The sequence below is a fragment of the Puma concolor genome, chromosome D2 (genome assembly GCF_028749965.1).
Source record: "Puma concolor isolate L17-30 chromosome D2, mPumCon1.1.hap2, whole genome shotgun sequence".
In the NCBI taxonomy this organism is placed as follows: domain Eukaryota; kingdom Metazoa; phylum Chordata; class Mammalia; order Carnivora; family Felidae; genus Puma; species Puma concolor.
Genome location: NC_141677.1, coordinates 31,323,908 through 31,340,411, shown reverse-complemented (window position 1 = coordinate 31,340,411; position 16,504 = coordinate 31,323,908). Strand labels below are relative to the sequence as shown.

The window sequence follows — 16,504 nt, the reverse complement described above, 5'->3', positions numbered from 1 at the left end:
ATGACTGAATTATAGTCCATAACATGAATATACCACACGATGCCACTGGTCTTAAATCGCTTCTATGGTCCAAAGGCAGCAGACCAAGGGAGAATGTGGGAAGTAGGGGGTCACAGATTTGTAGGGAATTCTGACCCTGACTTTGTGGGTTGTTCAAATCAGTTTACAATTTCCTTTGCTCCTTCTTCTTTTTTTTTTTAAGGTTTTATTTTTAAGTAATTTCTACACCCACCGTGGGGCTCGAACTTACAACCCCAAGATCAAGAGTCATGCGCTCTACTACTGAACCAGCCGGGAGCCCCTGTTTATAGAGTTGTCTTACAGCTCCCATCAGAACCCTAACCCCCATGGTGCTCACTGCTACCCAGTTAAAAAAAAACTGGCTCCAGCATGAGGTAGCTCCTCCCTGGAGGATGAATCACTAAAATATCGAAAGTACTTTATTTTACCCTCAGTTAACATGCATCGAGCCTTTCCGCACTCCAGGTGTTAAGTGCTTCATACGCATCATTTTAAACTCCCTCAAGCCTATGCGGTGGGTACCGCTGTGATATCCCCATTTTGCAGGTAAGCGAGTAAAGGCTGGGAGGGGTTAAGCGATTAGCCCGAGCACCCAGCTGGTAAGCGGCAAAGCCAGGACGTGAATCCAAAGCTCAGATTCATAACTATTGGTTCAAACCGCCTGCTGGACAGACCTCGTGGACGAGGATCCCCACGGCTGACGACAGTGGAGTGAGGCTTTAGCACGGTAAGAACGGCTACCTTTCTTGCTGGGGTTCCTCAACATCCATGACTCCTTGCAGCTTTTGGTTTTGTTCTGCTTGGATTTTTACATCGTAACTTACAAAAAGAAATAGCATGACCAATTTTTCGGTCGCTGGCCTGGTCAAAAGTCTCATTTTCAGCTGACTCAGAGGCCTACGTGAAAGCAGGTTCTTGCGCTCAAGTTCCAGGTGCCTGTGGGGGGGGGGGGGCTCCTGTTTATTGGTGTCAGTGTCAACACAGCAAGTAAGAGCTCTGAGCCCCTGATGCAGAAAGGGGTCAGGTTTCAGGCAGCAGCTCTGCAGGACCCAGACCTGAAGCTTTTCAAGCAGGATAAGTGAAAATGACCTCGCTGCCGATAAGATAATCCGGGAGGAATCTGGTCTTAGGGCACATAGGGCTGGGCCCCACTTCTGCAGCTCTGCCCCATCCCAGCCTCCCGCGGTGGTCTGTCCACCCCAGCTCTCCACGGCTCCTTTTTTTAACAAGCACGGGTCAACAGGGCCCCAGGAGGTTAGGGTCAGAGACGGCAACCAGAAAAGGTGGCCTTGAGATGTCAAGACAACACTCAATACTGGACACTCGGCACACCTGCAAGTGGGAGTCGACAGATTTGTGTGTGTGTGGGGGGGGGGTGGCCTTTCTCTGAAGGCAGTTTACAAGGGGTCATTGTCAAGCCCAGTGCAGTTCCCGATCCTTCCCTGAGCATGACCCCGGTTCCAGGGTGTGTTTATGATCGCTAAAACAAATGGCAGCTGGCACCTCCTTCCGTAAATCATATTTGCAGCTCAGGCGACACGGGACAAATATTAACTCATCTTCTCGGTGGATGGAGAAGGAAGCTCCAACCCATCCAGCTGAATGACCAGCTCGAGGTTACCCCTCTGGCAAGGCCAGAGCCCCTCCCTTTCCTCGGCGGCTCATATACTTGCAAATATATTTGACGCCCGTTATTTTTTACGTGTATATGTCTTATCTTCCTCAGTTGGATGATCAGCAACTTGAAGCCAAGGGCAATACTGAACAGGCTAACTTCCTTCCCCCAGTGCTAAGTCTTGCACACAGCAGGCCACCAGCGTTTGCTGCTAGTTCAAAAGAACTGCCTGGGTCAAATGCATGTCTGTTTGGTCCTATTCTCTGCCAGACAAAAGACACCCCGGAAAGACGGCATCAGCTGGGAAGGGCCTTCCCAAAGAACTCTTACAAAGTTACTTAGGAGATGGCAACCGTGTTAAGGAGGACGAGGACCCACTGTTAAGGCTCATGGTGGTTTGCAGTTTCCAAAGCATTTCCACTTGATCCTCCACAGCCCTGTGAGGCAGGGAAAGGAGGTTTATCGTGCCCATTTTACAGATGAGGAAACAGGAGGCTTAAAGAAGTTGACTCCTCGAAGGTCAGACAGATAGTGAGCAGCAGAGCCAGAGATTAGTCCAGTGTTCTGGACTTTTCCCCCTCTTTAATTTCAAGTTCAGCTTCTTTTCTTTTTTTTTAATGTTTATTTTCTATTTTTGAGAGAGAGAGTGTGCGCACCCACATGAGTGAGAGAGGGGCCGAGAGAGAGGGAGACACAGAATCCGAAGCAGGCTCCAGGCTCTGAGCTGTCAGCACAGAGCCAGACGCGGGACTCGAACCCAGGAACTGTGAGATCATGACCTGAGCCGAAGTCGGACGCTTAACAGACTGAGCCGCCCAGGTGCTCCAGTTCAGCTTCTTTTTATAGCACCGGGCTTCACTCCAACTACCTCTTCGAATCTTTGGCCTCAACCTTACTTCCTGCCCCTGCTGCCTCCTACCTGCAACTTCTTCCCACACTTCCCACTCCCACTGAACCCAGGAGAACCACTCTTCCAGAGAAGGCTCATTAAACAAAGCATCTGAAGGGTCCCCTGGCAACTCTCCACTTTATAATGACTGCCACTATTCCCCGCACATCATGGGAAACAAACATGGGGACAGATGTCTCTCTCTCGAGCCCAGGCCTGCACTAGATGGAGAACAGGGCAAACAGAAACCCCATCTTCATGAAATGCCCACCTTTGCCCTGCCGAACAAATTGAGCCAGTACGTGAGATACAAGGGCTTTCCCTCCTGGTCTGCAATCCAGCTACTTGATGGGAGTTCTACACCTTTATCAAAAACCCACCAGAATGCTACACATGCAGATTTCACAGAGGGAGAGAGTTTCTGAGATGATCCAATCCTCTTTCCAGAGAAGGGAACAGAGACAGAAAGCTAAGCAACGGCCCAAATGCCATGGGAACAGACAGAGTATTTTCTTTCCTTTGACCAGAGAGTAGTCCTATGTATACCTGGGGGTCCAAAAAATTAACTGTGAACACACCACAAATCGAAGATTTTCTAACTTATCCTTTGGGTAAAGAGCCTGCTTGGAACCAGGAGGCAGAAAGAGGGAAACATATTCAATTCAATTTACCCTCAAAAGCCTTGCAATCAAATTGGTATTTTTCCAGTATCCTTACTGATAAATAAGAAGAGAAAAGGGGGAGGTTTCATGAACGAGACACAGAGTGAGCCAGGTCTTCTGGGGGAAGCTAGACACAGAGGGCCAGCTATCCCCAGGACTGGCAGCTCTGAAAAGGGACTTCTGTTTAGCTAAGTCACCAAAGCAAAAAGGCTCCAACAATATCTTCCTTCTTTAAAAAAAAAAAAAATTCTTTTTAATGTTTATGTTTATTTTTGAGACAGAGAAAGACACAGCACGAACGGGGGAGGGGCAGAGAGAGAGGGAGACACAGAATCGGAAGTGGGCTCCAGGCTCTGAGCCATCAGCCCAGAGCCTGACACGGGGCGCGAACTCACAGACCGCGAGATCATGACCTGAGCCGAAGTCGGACGCTCAACCGACTGAGCCACCCAGGCGCCCCAGGATCTTCCTTCTTTTATTTATTATTCATACCTTTTCTATTCCAGAAAGGATACGCGGCAGCTGAAAGCCACTTTAGGGTTTAAAAAAAAAAAAAATTAACGTATAGATTACTGAAGAGCAATTAAAGAAAAACCACTGCCCATAAAAAGTGTCCAAAGGAGAAACAAATAATAAAAATGTGCTGATACATTTCCAAAAAATCAGCAGAGTTTCGAGACACTGCGTCCAGTCCCCCAGGGTCAAGGTCAGCAGGAAAAGGAAAGGTTTGTTTCTCCCTTTGACTTGGAAGTCACATCACCCTGAACAGGCAGGGGTGTCTCTCCACCTCGCTGAGTCCAATTTATCCCTCAGTGGTTTGGGATTACCGCTAATTCTGTCGCTGGCTAATTATACAGATGAAGCAGTGATTAACATTTAAAAAGGGAACAGCGCCGTGGTTTACTATCCAGGAGACCCGCTTTCTGGCTACTCCAGGGGACCTCCTGGTTCTTGGTTGATAAAGGACTGCAAGGGAGGTGACAGCGGAGCACTTCTGTCACAAAGGGGCAAGGAGTGGACTGGGGTCAGGTATGCGAGGCCTTGGCATCAATGTCAACGCTATGTGGGGCTGTGGGGTCCGTTCCAAAGGCAGTGTGGGCCCCGGGGCATAAGAACTGAGCCCAACCATGAATATAAGATACAGTTATAAGGAGAAAGGCTATAGGATGTGTTAGGGCTGCACTGTGTCCTCCAAAAAGATACACCGAAGCCCTAACCTTTGGGACCCGGAAATGAGACCTGATTTGGAAACAAGGTCTTTGCAGATGTAATCAGGTTAAGATGAGGTCCTCAGTGTGGGGCCTAATCTGACCGGGATCCCCGTAAGAGGAAAATGCCATGCAGTGCCACAGGCAGGGACTGGAGAGGCACGGCTGCCAGCCCAGGACTTGCAGGTCTGCTCGGAAGGACTGCCCGCCACCAGCAGAAGCCAGAAGACAAGGGGTGGGGGCAGGGCTGGACAGGTGAGGCAGGGAGAGGTGCTGAGTGCAAATGGGCAGACCCAGGCCCCGCACAGGAAGGGGGGCCTCGTCCCTCAGGACTTTGGTTTCACCTCCTCGTCCTTCGGTTAGCACTTCTCAGAGGCCCTAAACAGTTGGCCCCGTCCACACTGGAGAACAGAGAGACTCAAAGGGAGGTATGGGGCCCAGGCTGCTGGTTCCCGTGAAACAAACCCCAGGACTGCGTCCCCCCGCGTGGCATACTACCTACCACACGTGTCATCGCGCTTAGGACACTGCCGTCAGACGCATCATTGTTTTACGCAGCACGAAGAAAGAATGAACACCGCCAATAATGCTTTCTAAGTTGCAACAACAGCACAACGCACCGCTGGTTTCGGAGACATTCAAATTAAAAAGTGTCTCAAGATAGATGAAATACGGAAGAGAAGATCAAAGGTGAGGGGGAAAGGCAGGTAAGCCAGGTTAAACAGATTGCTTTCCTGCAGGACTGCTCAGGGCCTTAAGCGTCTTGGCAACCGTTAGGAGTGTCTGAGAGAGGCCTGCACAGTGTTTTTCCCACCCGAGTCTGAATTCTGGGCCTTATTTTGAAAAGTCGCTGATGGGGGCAAACGGCTAGATCTCGAGCATAGCTGGATCACCCTTTAAAGACCCTCAAGTCCGGAAATGGTTTCTGAGAGGGTGAGGGAGAGCACTGCCTGCTGACACTCGGTCCTGGAATGACATATGGTCCTTGGATATGTTAGCCCTGGGCCAGTCACATGGGATCAGGTGTCCCGCGGGCATCAGGTATCCTTCTGAGCTCTCCCAAGCAGAGTCAGAGCAGCAGCCCTCGGGGACTGCCCACACCGTTACCTCCCCTCCCTCTTCTTTTAGCTGGAAGCAGGCACAGCCATGCCTCTCCCACAGCACTCCACTAACCCTGGAAAGGCTCAATGCTCCCAGATGTGGGTGCCATCCGGAGCTGGGAGAAAGCAGGAGCGAACCACAAAGCCAGAAGCTATCAGAACAAAACCCAGGGCCTACCACAGTCCCATTACCGAGGACCAGAATTTCTTCAGTCATTATTTAAAGGTCAAATCTGCCGGTACCAATACCTCAAGGAAAACAAGAAGATGGAGGTGGAATGGGATTCAAATAGGAAACGCAAGAGATCCGAATGCCAATGTGTACAGGAAGCAAGCCCCACCTGTGGCCACAGAGCAGAGCACCCGCCCTTCATCAGCAGCCGAATCTCATTCGGGACTCCTAAAGAGCCCTGCAGGCACAGGGGGCCTTTCCCACTGTGGCCAGTCTGCTCCGACAACCTGCGCACCTGCCCGTCCTTTGTGAACAGCAACAGCAGCTTTCCTGACATCCACGTTGCAGGCTGCGTACTAGAGGCTCCAAATCGAGGCTTTCAATTCGCCTCCAGGGGCGCCTGGGTGGCTCAGTCAGTTAAGCGTCCGACTTCGGCTCAGGTCATGGTCTCGTGGTCTGTGAGTTCGAGCCCCGCGTCAGGCTCTGTGCTGACAGCTCGGAGCCTGGAGCCTGCTTCGGATTCTGTGTCTCCCTCTCTCTCTGCCCCTCCCCCACTCACAGTCTCTCTTTCTCTCTCTCTCTCTCTCTCCTTCAAAAATAAAAAATAACATCAAAAAAAAATATTCGCCTCCAGAGCAGGGCAGAAACAGCAGGCGTGTGTGAGGGCTGTGGTCTCAGGGTGTGTACTCACAACCCCCAGAGAAACTTGACTTCCCCACAATCGCTCTCCCTCTCTCGTACGCAGGAGGTAAGCCCCAGGCTAGAGCACAGAACACCACTCAGAGCAGGATTCCCATGGGTGTGCCAAGCTGGGCCAGGCCCAGCACCCGCCCCTGCCAGACAGAACAGCCTCCACCGAGCATGCCAAGCTGTGCCCTCCCAGCCTCCACTCTGCCAAGAGCAGGAGTTAAGGCCACTGCTCCGGGGAAGGGGTACTGACAATCCACAGGGAGCTCCCAACTCCCCCTTGTGGGACATGAACCCCACAGATGCACACTGACAGGGGAATTTTTTCCTTCAATTCTACCTCCCCTCGACACTTCTCTGCTTTAGGGGCTCCCTTGATTTAGCATCTAGAAAAATTTTTTAGATGGGGACTTGAATCTCCCCACCTGGCCACTGGGATTGCTACTTCTCTGAAGGGAGGTCTTGGTGCCCTGAGGAAGAGATTTTCCTAAAATGAACTCTTCATTTGTTCTGGAGCGTTTCATGTTCTGGAGACATAAGAGCAACCCACACAGCATCTGTAAGATCCATATACACTATGCCTTCCTATCATAAGCCACTAGACTGTCAGTCCAACGAGGGCAGGCCAGCCTTGTCCAACCACCGTACCCCCAGTGCCTGGCACATGGTAGGTAGGCATATGTTAGATGGATGGATGGACAGATGGATGGATGGATGCATGAACGGATGGATGGAGGATGGATGGGAGAACAGATGGAGGAATGAACGAATGAATTCATTAATGAACGACTGAGTGAAGGAGTAAATGAATGAACAAATGAGTAAAAGTAGGAAGGATGTCTTCACAGAGAATTCAGCCCTCACAGCCCAATCTCTGGGTGAGAGACTCACCTGAACCATCAGGAATAGACCTTACAAACGTTGGCAACATCTTCACTGTGGCTGTTGGATTAAAATCCCGGGAGAGGCCATTCTTCATCTCCTTCTTGAACCGAGTCATGATATCTATCAGAGTTTCATCGGAGAGCCGCATGGCATAGAGATACTTGTCAATCTGGGGGGAGGATGAGAAGGAAGGAGAGTGAGGTCAAGGCTGAGGTACCCGCCTGTCTAAGACAATCCAGATCCCACAAACTCTGACCACATGATGGGAAGTCATTCAAATGCCATCAGCCATGTTGCTCAGAGCAGTCTTGCAAATGCACTGAGCCCCAGGTCTTCCTCCACATGACTCCTTCCCTCTGTGAAAAGTGGCGGGCTCATCCTCAAATGGATAGTAGTGTCACAGAGATTAAGAACGAGGGTGCCAGAGCCAGCCACACAGGGTTCAAATCCCAGCACCATCACTGAACGGCTGTGTGAATTTCCATTTCCTCAACTGAAAAACTGAGATGATAAATAGAGCCTCACTCACAGACGTGAGTTTTAAGATCAGATGAAATGGAGGTGCTGTGTTCTGAGAATACAGAGGGTGCCCAGTAAACATCAGCTGTTGGTGTTTATGGGAGACAGTGGTGCTGGTGGGTTTCCTTGGGCATGATTTCTAGGTAGGTGGAAACAGAGGCCACAGGGCTGGAATCCTTCAGGACATAGGGCAGCAAGCCCAGAGCAGAGAGACCTCAACCCCACCATCCCCAGAAGGTATGGAGACAACCTGCAGGCTCCCATGCCCATGGGCCAGGGCCAACGTGACCATATGTCCAAGTCCTTCCAAGTACTGACCCAACCTGCTGCCCTTCCTGGGCTCCCCATTCTCCTCAAAGTTACAAAGCTCCTAACCTCACGCTCCTTGAAGTGTCTGTCACTGGTTGTTCTTCCTTCATAGTATCTTCCCATTTATTCCCTCAAAAAGTATTTATCGGGCACCTCTGATGTGCTCAGCTCTAAGTCGCCTTATCCCACCATTCAGTCTTTCGGTGACTCTTTGGCAATACGAAGCCCTGACAGCCATGTGTCTGGACTCATTCCGGATTCCTGATTCCTCAGTCACTCACCGTAATGGTTTTCCATCCTCAGTCTCCCTCCCTCCCAACCCATCCTGTATGCCACTGCCACATCCACCTTCTTAAAATGCAACCCTGGTTGGTTCATTCTCTTGCTCAAAGCTTTGCAATGTCCTCCCACGTCCAAGGCACCCAACACTCTCCAGGTGTGGCTTCATGCTCTCTCAACTCTGGCCTAAACACCTCCACCATTCCTGGTGGGTCCCTGGGCTTTCCCACTGCAAAGCCCTTTCTTCTCTTCCCAGCTATCTAAATCTCACCTATGCTTCCAGGTGCAGATCAAATCTCAGCTCCTCCTGCAGATGTTGGGGGTTCCTCGGACTGGCGAGAACCCCTCCCTCGGCACTGATCTCTCTGCAGAGCATAGCCTGGACCCTAGCTTTCTGCACCTGGCATCTGCTCCATTCACCTTGACCTCCCAGTGCCTTGCACGCAGCCTTGCACACAGAAGGCTTCCGGTGGGTGGAGAGACAAGATTTATGACCCAATGAGGCTGAAAAGACCTTGATGCTTATTTGTTTCTGAGAATGGCATCTCGTGCTCACTTTGCAGGGTGGCTGGAAACGTCCTGACTCAAGGACATGGAGTCCCCAGCCCTAGGTCATTTCTGCATATTTTGAGCCTGGACAGCCTTCTTCTTACTCTGGTCTCCCTGCCTTGTGCTCCCCCAAGCCCTGCCTGTCTCCTGCCTCATGAACAATCAGGACATTGGCAGGAGTCCACCAGTGTCCTCTGAGGCCAGAGACAACCCTGCCCCCACCCCCACGCCCAAGCTCTTCTACAGCAACCACTTTCTCCTTTCCCCTTTGTGATACAGCAATGCAGGTCGGAGCAATCAGAAACCACAGAGAGCTAAAGTAGAAATTGCCAGAATCCCGGCCCTAGGAGGAGACGCACTCTGTTCTAGCCTCAAGGCTGGCACCGGATCGGCAGTCCTTGCTGTCACGGCACCCACAGTCTGGAGGGGGAGAGGCAGTCACGACACAAGTGTGTGTGAGCGGCCACAGGAGCACTGAGGGAGGCTACTGAGAAGGCTTCCCGGAGGCGTGATGTCGGAGTGTGCACCCAGGCACAATCAAGGGCATGTGTGCAGGCTAAAGGCAAGGGAGGGGGGTTCGTGCAAGGCACAGAAATAAATTCAGTATGGATCGAGCACAGTGTAAAAAGTGAGGCAACTAGAAAAACTGTCAGGAGCTGAACTGTGCAGGATCTTATAAAGCACGTTAACAAACTTGGACACGTTAACAAACACAGCACAGCGAGCCTTGGGATGACTTCAACGACTATTCAGCAATGAGATTTGTGTCTCCGAGAGATCAGGCTGCCTGCCGGGGAGAGAATGGGTGAGTGGGAGCAAGACCGTGCAATAATCAATAATCGTTACATTGCTACTCGAGCATTTGGGACACGCTTCAACTCTCACATTCCTCACCCTACATGGTGTTTACTGATGTGTCCACCTCCTCTGATAAAACACGTGAGTTCCCTAGGGAAAGGAACTCACCCAGTTGCCTGGCACAAAAGAGGAATGTAATGAATGCTAAATGCTAGAATAATACTTTAGACTTATATTATATCGGTATAATGAGCACTTTCATATCCAAGAATGTCATTTAACCTTCAAAGCAACCCTATCAGGGAGACATTTTTTTTTTCTCTTTTCCCCAAATTTCAGTTTAAATTCTACTTAGTTATCATACGGTATAATATTGGTTTCAGGGGTAGACTTCAGGGACTCATCACTTACATGCAACGGCCAGTGCTCATCCCAACAAGCGCCCTCCTCAACACCCATCACGCGTCTAGCCCATCCCCCACCACCTCCCTCTATCAACCCTCAGTTCTCCATCATTAAGAGTTTCTTACGGTCTGTTTCCCTCTCTTTTGTCCCCCTCCCATATGTTCATCAAATTCTGTTTCTTAAATTCCTCAGATGAGTGAAATCACATGGTATTTGTCTTTCTCTGACTTATTTCACTTAACATCATACACTAGCTCCATCCATGTCGTTGCAAATGGCAAGACTTCATTCTTTTTGATGGTTGAGTACAATATTCCATTGTGTGTATACACCACATCTTCTGTATCCATTTGAGGGAGACGATCTTAAGCCCTATTTCACAGATGAAGAAACTGAGGCTCCAAAAAGCAAAGTGACTGGTTCGAAGACACAGCCAAGAGTCAGGTCTCATAACTAACTGCAAGTCAACCACTCTTCCCTATAATCATCCCCCATCCCTTGGGAAAGACCAGTTCCCCTAGTCTGTGGAAGGCAAGCCCAAGCGAAGTTGCTGAGGTTTTCCAGCCGGACAGGAAGAAGCTTCTACAAACGGCACGGCTCTCTGCAACTCCACAGCCATCCTGCCTCCGGACTCCAAGTGCAGTTCAGCACAAGGACACTGACCTGAGAATCCAGATGTTTTAGGACAGTCCCGCCAAACCCAGAAAGAGCCCAGAAGCTCAAAGGAGGAAGCAGGCTAGGGACACAGAAGACAAGCCAGCTCCCAAGCATCAGAGGAGAGAGGGCTTTTCTCCTCTGGTTCAAGTTCATGAATCATATGTGGGACAACCCCTCTCAAAAGAGATGTGGAATCTGGGTCAAAAAGAAGGTACTACTTAGGGTGGAGCTGGTACTGAGCTCGCAGCCTCCCAGGTCTCATGTGAGTGACACTATGCCAAGGGAAGCCCTTTCCCTTGGTCCCCGTTGGTCCTCGTGAGCTCAAGGGGGGCCTTTGAACCAGCATAGATCCTGGGGCCGGGGGCAGGCTGGCCAGGCAACGGCCACACGGCCCGGCCGGGGAACACGGGGGCAGGACTCAGCAGGGCCACACCACGTGGACTGGGGCCCTTTACACAGCCCAGGAAGCTCAGGTCAACAGACACCTGCGGGACACTCCCCGGGGCCCAGACTGCCCAGCACCTCCCTGAACAGGGGGCCTGTTCCCCTCGTTCAGACCAGCCCTGCCTGGCGGCTGGCTGGGCTGCCCCTGCCCACCTGGGGAAGAGGCCGAGAATGGTAGTGGGGAGAAGGAGGGAGGGAGGGTGTCAGGACGAGCTCGGTGGGGCTGCGCTCTGCACAAAAGCCAGTAAGAGAGCTGCTTTTCTCAGGCGGGGCCAGAAGCCCAGGAGGAGAAGAGGGCAGAGACGTGTGGACTTGGAAAGGGGCAGCTTCTGGCCCTGGGGGGTTTGGCCAGAGTCTGTGGTCTTTTCAACTTTTCTATTTCCATCCCCTCTACACAGCCTCTCCAGATCTTTCCTCTCCTCCTTGCCCCTCTCCTGCTCACTTCCACTTCCACAAAGCCTCCCTCTTCCTTTAGGACGCCGCCTCCAAAGTGGTGTTGCTTTGCTGCTCTGGCCAAATCCAGGGGCCCAAGGAATCCCTCCTGTGCCTCCAACCCCCTCCCCTACATTTTGGTGACGGGAGGACACAGCACAGAACCTCTTCTGGAGGCCACAAGCTGCAAGCCTCAGCCGTCGGAACGTGTGTCACAGGCCAGAGGCTCCCAGGAATCCGTGACAGGAACCCTCGGGCCTCCTGGGGGCTACTCTCACACGTGGTATCTGATGCACGCATGCAGGACTCCAGTCAAACTGGGAAGGAACTGGAGCGGGGGGTGGGGAGGGGTGGGAATGCCAGGATCCCAGACGCCACGCGGTGGGCTGGGTCCTGCAGACGTTAGGCCAACACTGACAAGGACCCCCGTCCAGACCGCAGGCACCTTCCACCATCTCCTGAAGGGAAGGTGCCCTAATACGGTGCAAATACTTGTCCTGGATTATCCTTCACGTAGACCAAGAAGCCTGAAGCTCTCAGCAGCTCCAGAAGCTGGAAATGCAGCAGAGGCAGGAGCAGAGGCCAGAAGAGAGAATTCGGCCTTTAGCAAGCCCCTCCGGCCGGGTGCTGTCCGGCTAAGGAAAGAACCCAGTGGCCCCTCACTGGGCTAAACTCAAACATCTCTGTGCCTGACCTCAGCCCCACCTCTGCTCCCAAAAGAACATGCCCATAAAAACAATTCAAGACCAGACATGCCCAAGTGAACAGGCCCTCATAGCAGGAGGCACGGTAACCCCCGGTGACCCGGGTATTCTGACCCCCTGTGGAAGGTGGTATGGCCATGGAAATTTTTCACCCCTTCTCTCGACTACTCTCCCACAAGAACCAAGCACAAGGCAGAATAACAAGTGTGACTGAAGGCGCCCAGCAGAGGTCCCTAAAATGAACTTTCTGGGGCGCCTCAGTGGCTCAGTCGGTTAAGCGTCCAACTCTTGGTTTCAGCTCAGGTCATGATCTCACGGGCTCGTGAGTTCAAGCCCCACATTGGGTTCCGTGCTGACAGTACAGAGCCTGCTTGAGACTCTCTCCCTCTTTCTCCCTCTCTCTCTGCTCCTCCCCTGCTCATTCTCTCTCTCTCTCTCTCAAAATAAATGCATAGACTTAAAAAATAAAATAAAATAAAATAAAATAAAATAAAATAAAATAAAATAAAATAAAATAAAATAATAAAATAGAATAAACTTTCCAAGTGAGACACTCCACTTGCAAAGAAAATAAAGGAGCTGGCGGTGGAGGGTTAAGAAAATTGTTGCTTAAAGACAGGGCCGAGATTTCAACACCAGATTCACTTCTCTTTCTTAGGGAGGCTGACTCAGGAGAGAACCAGCCCGGGTGATTAATGTTATTTTGATAATGGTTCACATTTACAGAGGATTTTGCAATTTATACACAGAACTTTTTTTTTTTTTTTTTCATAGGCATCCACACCCAGCATGGAGCCCAGCGCGGGGCTTGAACTCATAACCCTGAGATCGACACCTGAGCTGAGATGGAGTCAGACGTTTACCTGTCTTCATACACAGGACTTTCACATACGTTATCCTATCTGGATGTCCCAGAAAGAAATGACATGAGCTCACGGATGCCAGGTGCCCGGCATGAGGCAGGCACTTGATGTTACTAGCTCCCTTTCTGCCACAACGGCCCAGGGAAGTGGGCAGGAAGGACAGCATTATCTCCACTTTAGAGTAGAGGAAACTGAGACCATGACTCACACAAAGTCTCATGGTTTGTAAGTGGCAGCCAGGTCTAGATTCCAGGTCTTCTAACCCCTCGTTTTGGGCTTCTCTTTATGCATTTCCGTTATTTCTCGTGTGGTATAAAGAACACCTGTGGATGTGTTCTTGGATGTGTGCTGTGGATGAAGAGAACTGCATTTGAACCTAGGCTCTGCCGTTTGTTAGCTGTGTGGCTTTGGACAAGTTACTTAACCTTGCTGGGTCTTTTAAAGGGGGATAATAATGCTTTCACCTCAGAGAGCTACCAGGAGCATTTTAATAATGTGCCAAGAACAAGGTAAACATCAAATAACATTTCCCACCCTCCCGTTCCAATGACCAAAAGGGGGGCCGTCTCTCTCCATGCCCTGTCTAACGAATTATCACATGTCCCTGACTCCTTTTACCTAAATACCTAGAGAAATGCACTGATTACAAACATTACTGACCCACTCTATAGATGAGAGAACTAATAAAGGTAGAGTGGCCATCCGCCCGAAACCACAACAAATTAAAGACTCTGGCCAAACTCCTCTGAAACGTTGTACTGTTTCATTAAACAGTAAGTCATAGTAACAATAAGTAATATACGCTTATTTAAATATTCACACAACACATAAACACATCAATCTTCCCCCAATCTTCCCAGAGAAATCCCTGCTAAGAGCTTTATAGACCGAAATGGTTTTTCTACCTAAACACTCATATATGCAACGCATGCCTTTTTTATTTCGTTTTACAAAAATGGAATCATAGCTGGGGGGTGGAGTGGGGGTGGGGAATGTAATCATAAACACCTCCTCCCTTGAAATCTTAACCCCACCTTCCTATTTCCTCCAGGACCTGCCTTCCAGACTTTACTAACCAGGGCACCTGGGTGGCTCAGTTGGTTGGGCATCCAATTCTTGATTTAGGCTCAGGTCATGATCTCATGGGTTCATGGGTTTGAGCCCTGCATCGGGCTCTGTGCTGATGGATCCTACTAGGGATTCTCTCTCTGCCACTCCCCTTCTCACATGCGCTCGCTCTCTCGCTCGCTCTCTCTCTCTCTCAAAATAAATAAGTAAACAGTAAAAATTTTTAGAAAGGGGGCACCTGGGGGCGCCTGGGTGGCGCAGTCGGTTAAGCGTCCGACTTCAGCCAGGTCACGATCTCGCGGTCCGTGAGTTCGAGCCCCGCGTCAGGCTCTGGGCTGATGGCTCAGAGCCTGGAGCCTGTTTCCGATTCTGTGTCTCCCTCTCTCTCTGCCCCTCCCCCATTCATGCTCTGTCTCTCTCTGTCCCAAAAATAAATAAAAACGTTGAAAAAAATTTTTTAAAAAAAAGAAAGGGGGCACCTGTATGGCTCAGTTGGTTAAGTGTCTAACTCTTGACTTTGGCTCAGATCATGATCTCATGGTTCATGAGTTCGAGCCCTGCAATGGGCTCTGTGCTGGCAGCACAAAGCCTGCTTAGGATTCTGTCTCCCTCTCTCTCTGCCCCTCCCCTGCTTGCTCTCTCTCTCCCTCTTAAAATAAATACAAACAAACTTAAAAAAAATTTTTTTTTAATATTTATTTTCGTGAGAGAGACAGTGTGAGTGGGGGAGGGGCAGAGAGAGAGAGAGAGAGAGAGACAGAGAGAGAGAGAGAGAGGGACACAGAATGTAAAGCAGGCTCCAGGCTCTGAGCTGTCAGCACAGAGCCCAACGCAGGGCTCAAACTCACGAACCGCGAGATCATGACCTGAGCTGAAGTCAGAAACTTAACTGACTGAGCCACACCCAGGTGCCCCAATAAAAATAAACTTTAAAAAATAAACAAATAAAAATTTAAAAATTAACAATTAAAAAAAAGACGTGTACTAACTAACAGCCATACTTAGATTCTCTCAGGACCCTGCCTGGTTCAGTGATGAGGCACGGCCAAGGCGGTGTGGACACCCATGTCTGCCTCTGGCTTTGATACCCTGCAGGCACCTCGGTTTTTCCGTCCGTAATGTGGGTATGTTCACGCGGCCCTGAACTTTCAAGGCCTACCCCTCTACTCTGCATACGACTTTCACATACTGGCCCTCAAACTATCCTGTCCAGAGAAGCAGGACAGGTGCCATCACTTCCAACACCCTGAGGAAAAATCAGAGGCCAGAGAGGGTCCTCAAATGGCCAGGGTGACCAGTGGTCAGCAAGAGAACTGGGGCGGACACCAAGTTCCCTGGTTCCTGGTCCTGTGCTTCTTCCTCGGTAAGCTTTCGTGCTCCACCCAGAGAGAACCCCAGCCGGGGTCTTCCCGTAGGGAGACGTGGGAATGTGGGTGGCATTAACGCCACGGCTCCGTCCTCTCAGAAGGAGCGTGGCTCCCTGGCCTTGCATACAGCATGGCCCGTGTCGTCCAGTCTCCACCAGCTACTGGCCGCGTGACCTGCTCTCGTCCGCCTTCACAAGATCCGGGGGAGGGAGTTCTAAACCGCAGTGAGCCCTCAGGTCATCCTCCGCGGCGCTGTGTGCCAGCCTAAGCCCTCCGCCTGCCCTCGGCAGGGTCCCGGCCCCTCAGGGCCCAGCCCCACCTCACCGCTGCGGGTGGCAGCCCAGGGGACCCGCGTGCCTGTCCTGCTCCTGGCAGCTGCGGAGGCGGCTCCGGCTCAGCTCCTCACGGCCGCAGGAGGAGATGCGTTCACCCTCCACGCTCCCCACAGGAACCCCCTGTCCCAGCGCCGGCCTGCCTGCCCTCAGGCAGCCCGGGGCCGCGGTGGCGGTGGTCCCTTCTCTCTTCTCTCGCCCAAAGGCCCTTCCCTCACACCTCCACCGTCCCCTCTGCTTGTTTGGCCCATAAAGGGCGGTGCCTCGCTCCTTCTTTCTCCCCAAATCCACCTCCAGACTCACCTCCTCCGAGGGGGATGCCACGGTCTGCCCCCCCCAACACCAGCTGCACCAGGTGCTCAACATCCCCTCGGCCGGTGCTGTCCACTACGCAGGAATCCCTCTGCCCTGGCGGACACATCGCAGTGGGAGAGGCTTCCCCAGGAACGGCAACAACAGGTGCGCACGCTGTGTCTCCGGCTAGACTGTGGGTGCCCGGGGTCCGGGGGCCATGCTTCCAGGCCCTCTGCGTCCTCTGC

The 16,504-nt window shown here is 51.4% G+C and overlaps 1 protein-coding gene across 2 annotated transcripts in view; it reads right to left on the bottom strand.

The window, feature by feature from the left end:
- The window catches only part of HK1 (hexokinase 1), a 91,118-nt gene that overhangs the window by 43,960 nt on the left and 30,654 nt on the right, over positions 1–16,504 (bottom strand). For both annotated transcript variants that reach the window (XM_086679881.1, XM_086679880.1), the window contains one exon: positions 7,246–7,408. In XM_086679881.1, the coding sequence (XP_086536007.1) occupies positions 7,246–7,408 (163 nt within the window). The remainder of the gene's footprint in view (positions 1–7,245; positions 7,409–16,504) is intronic.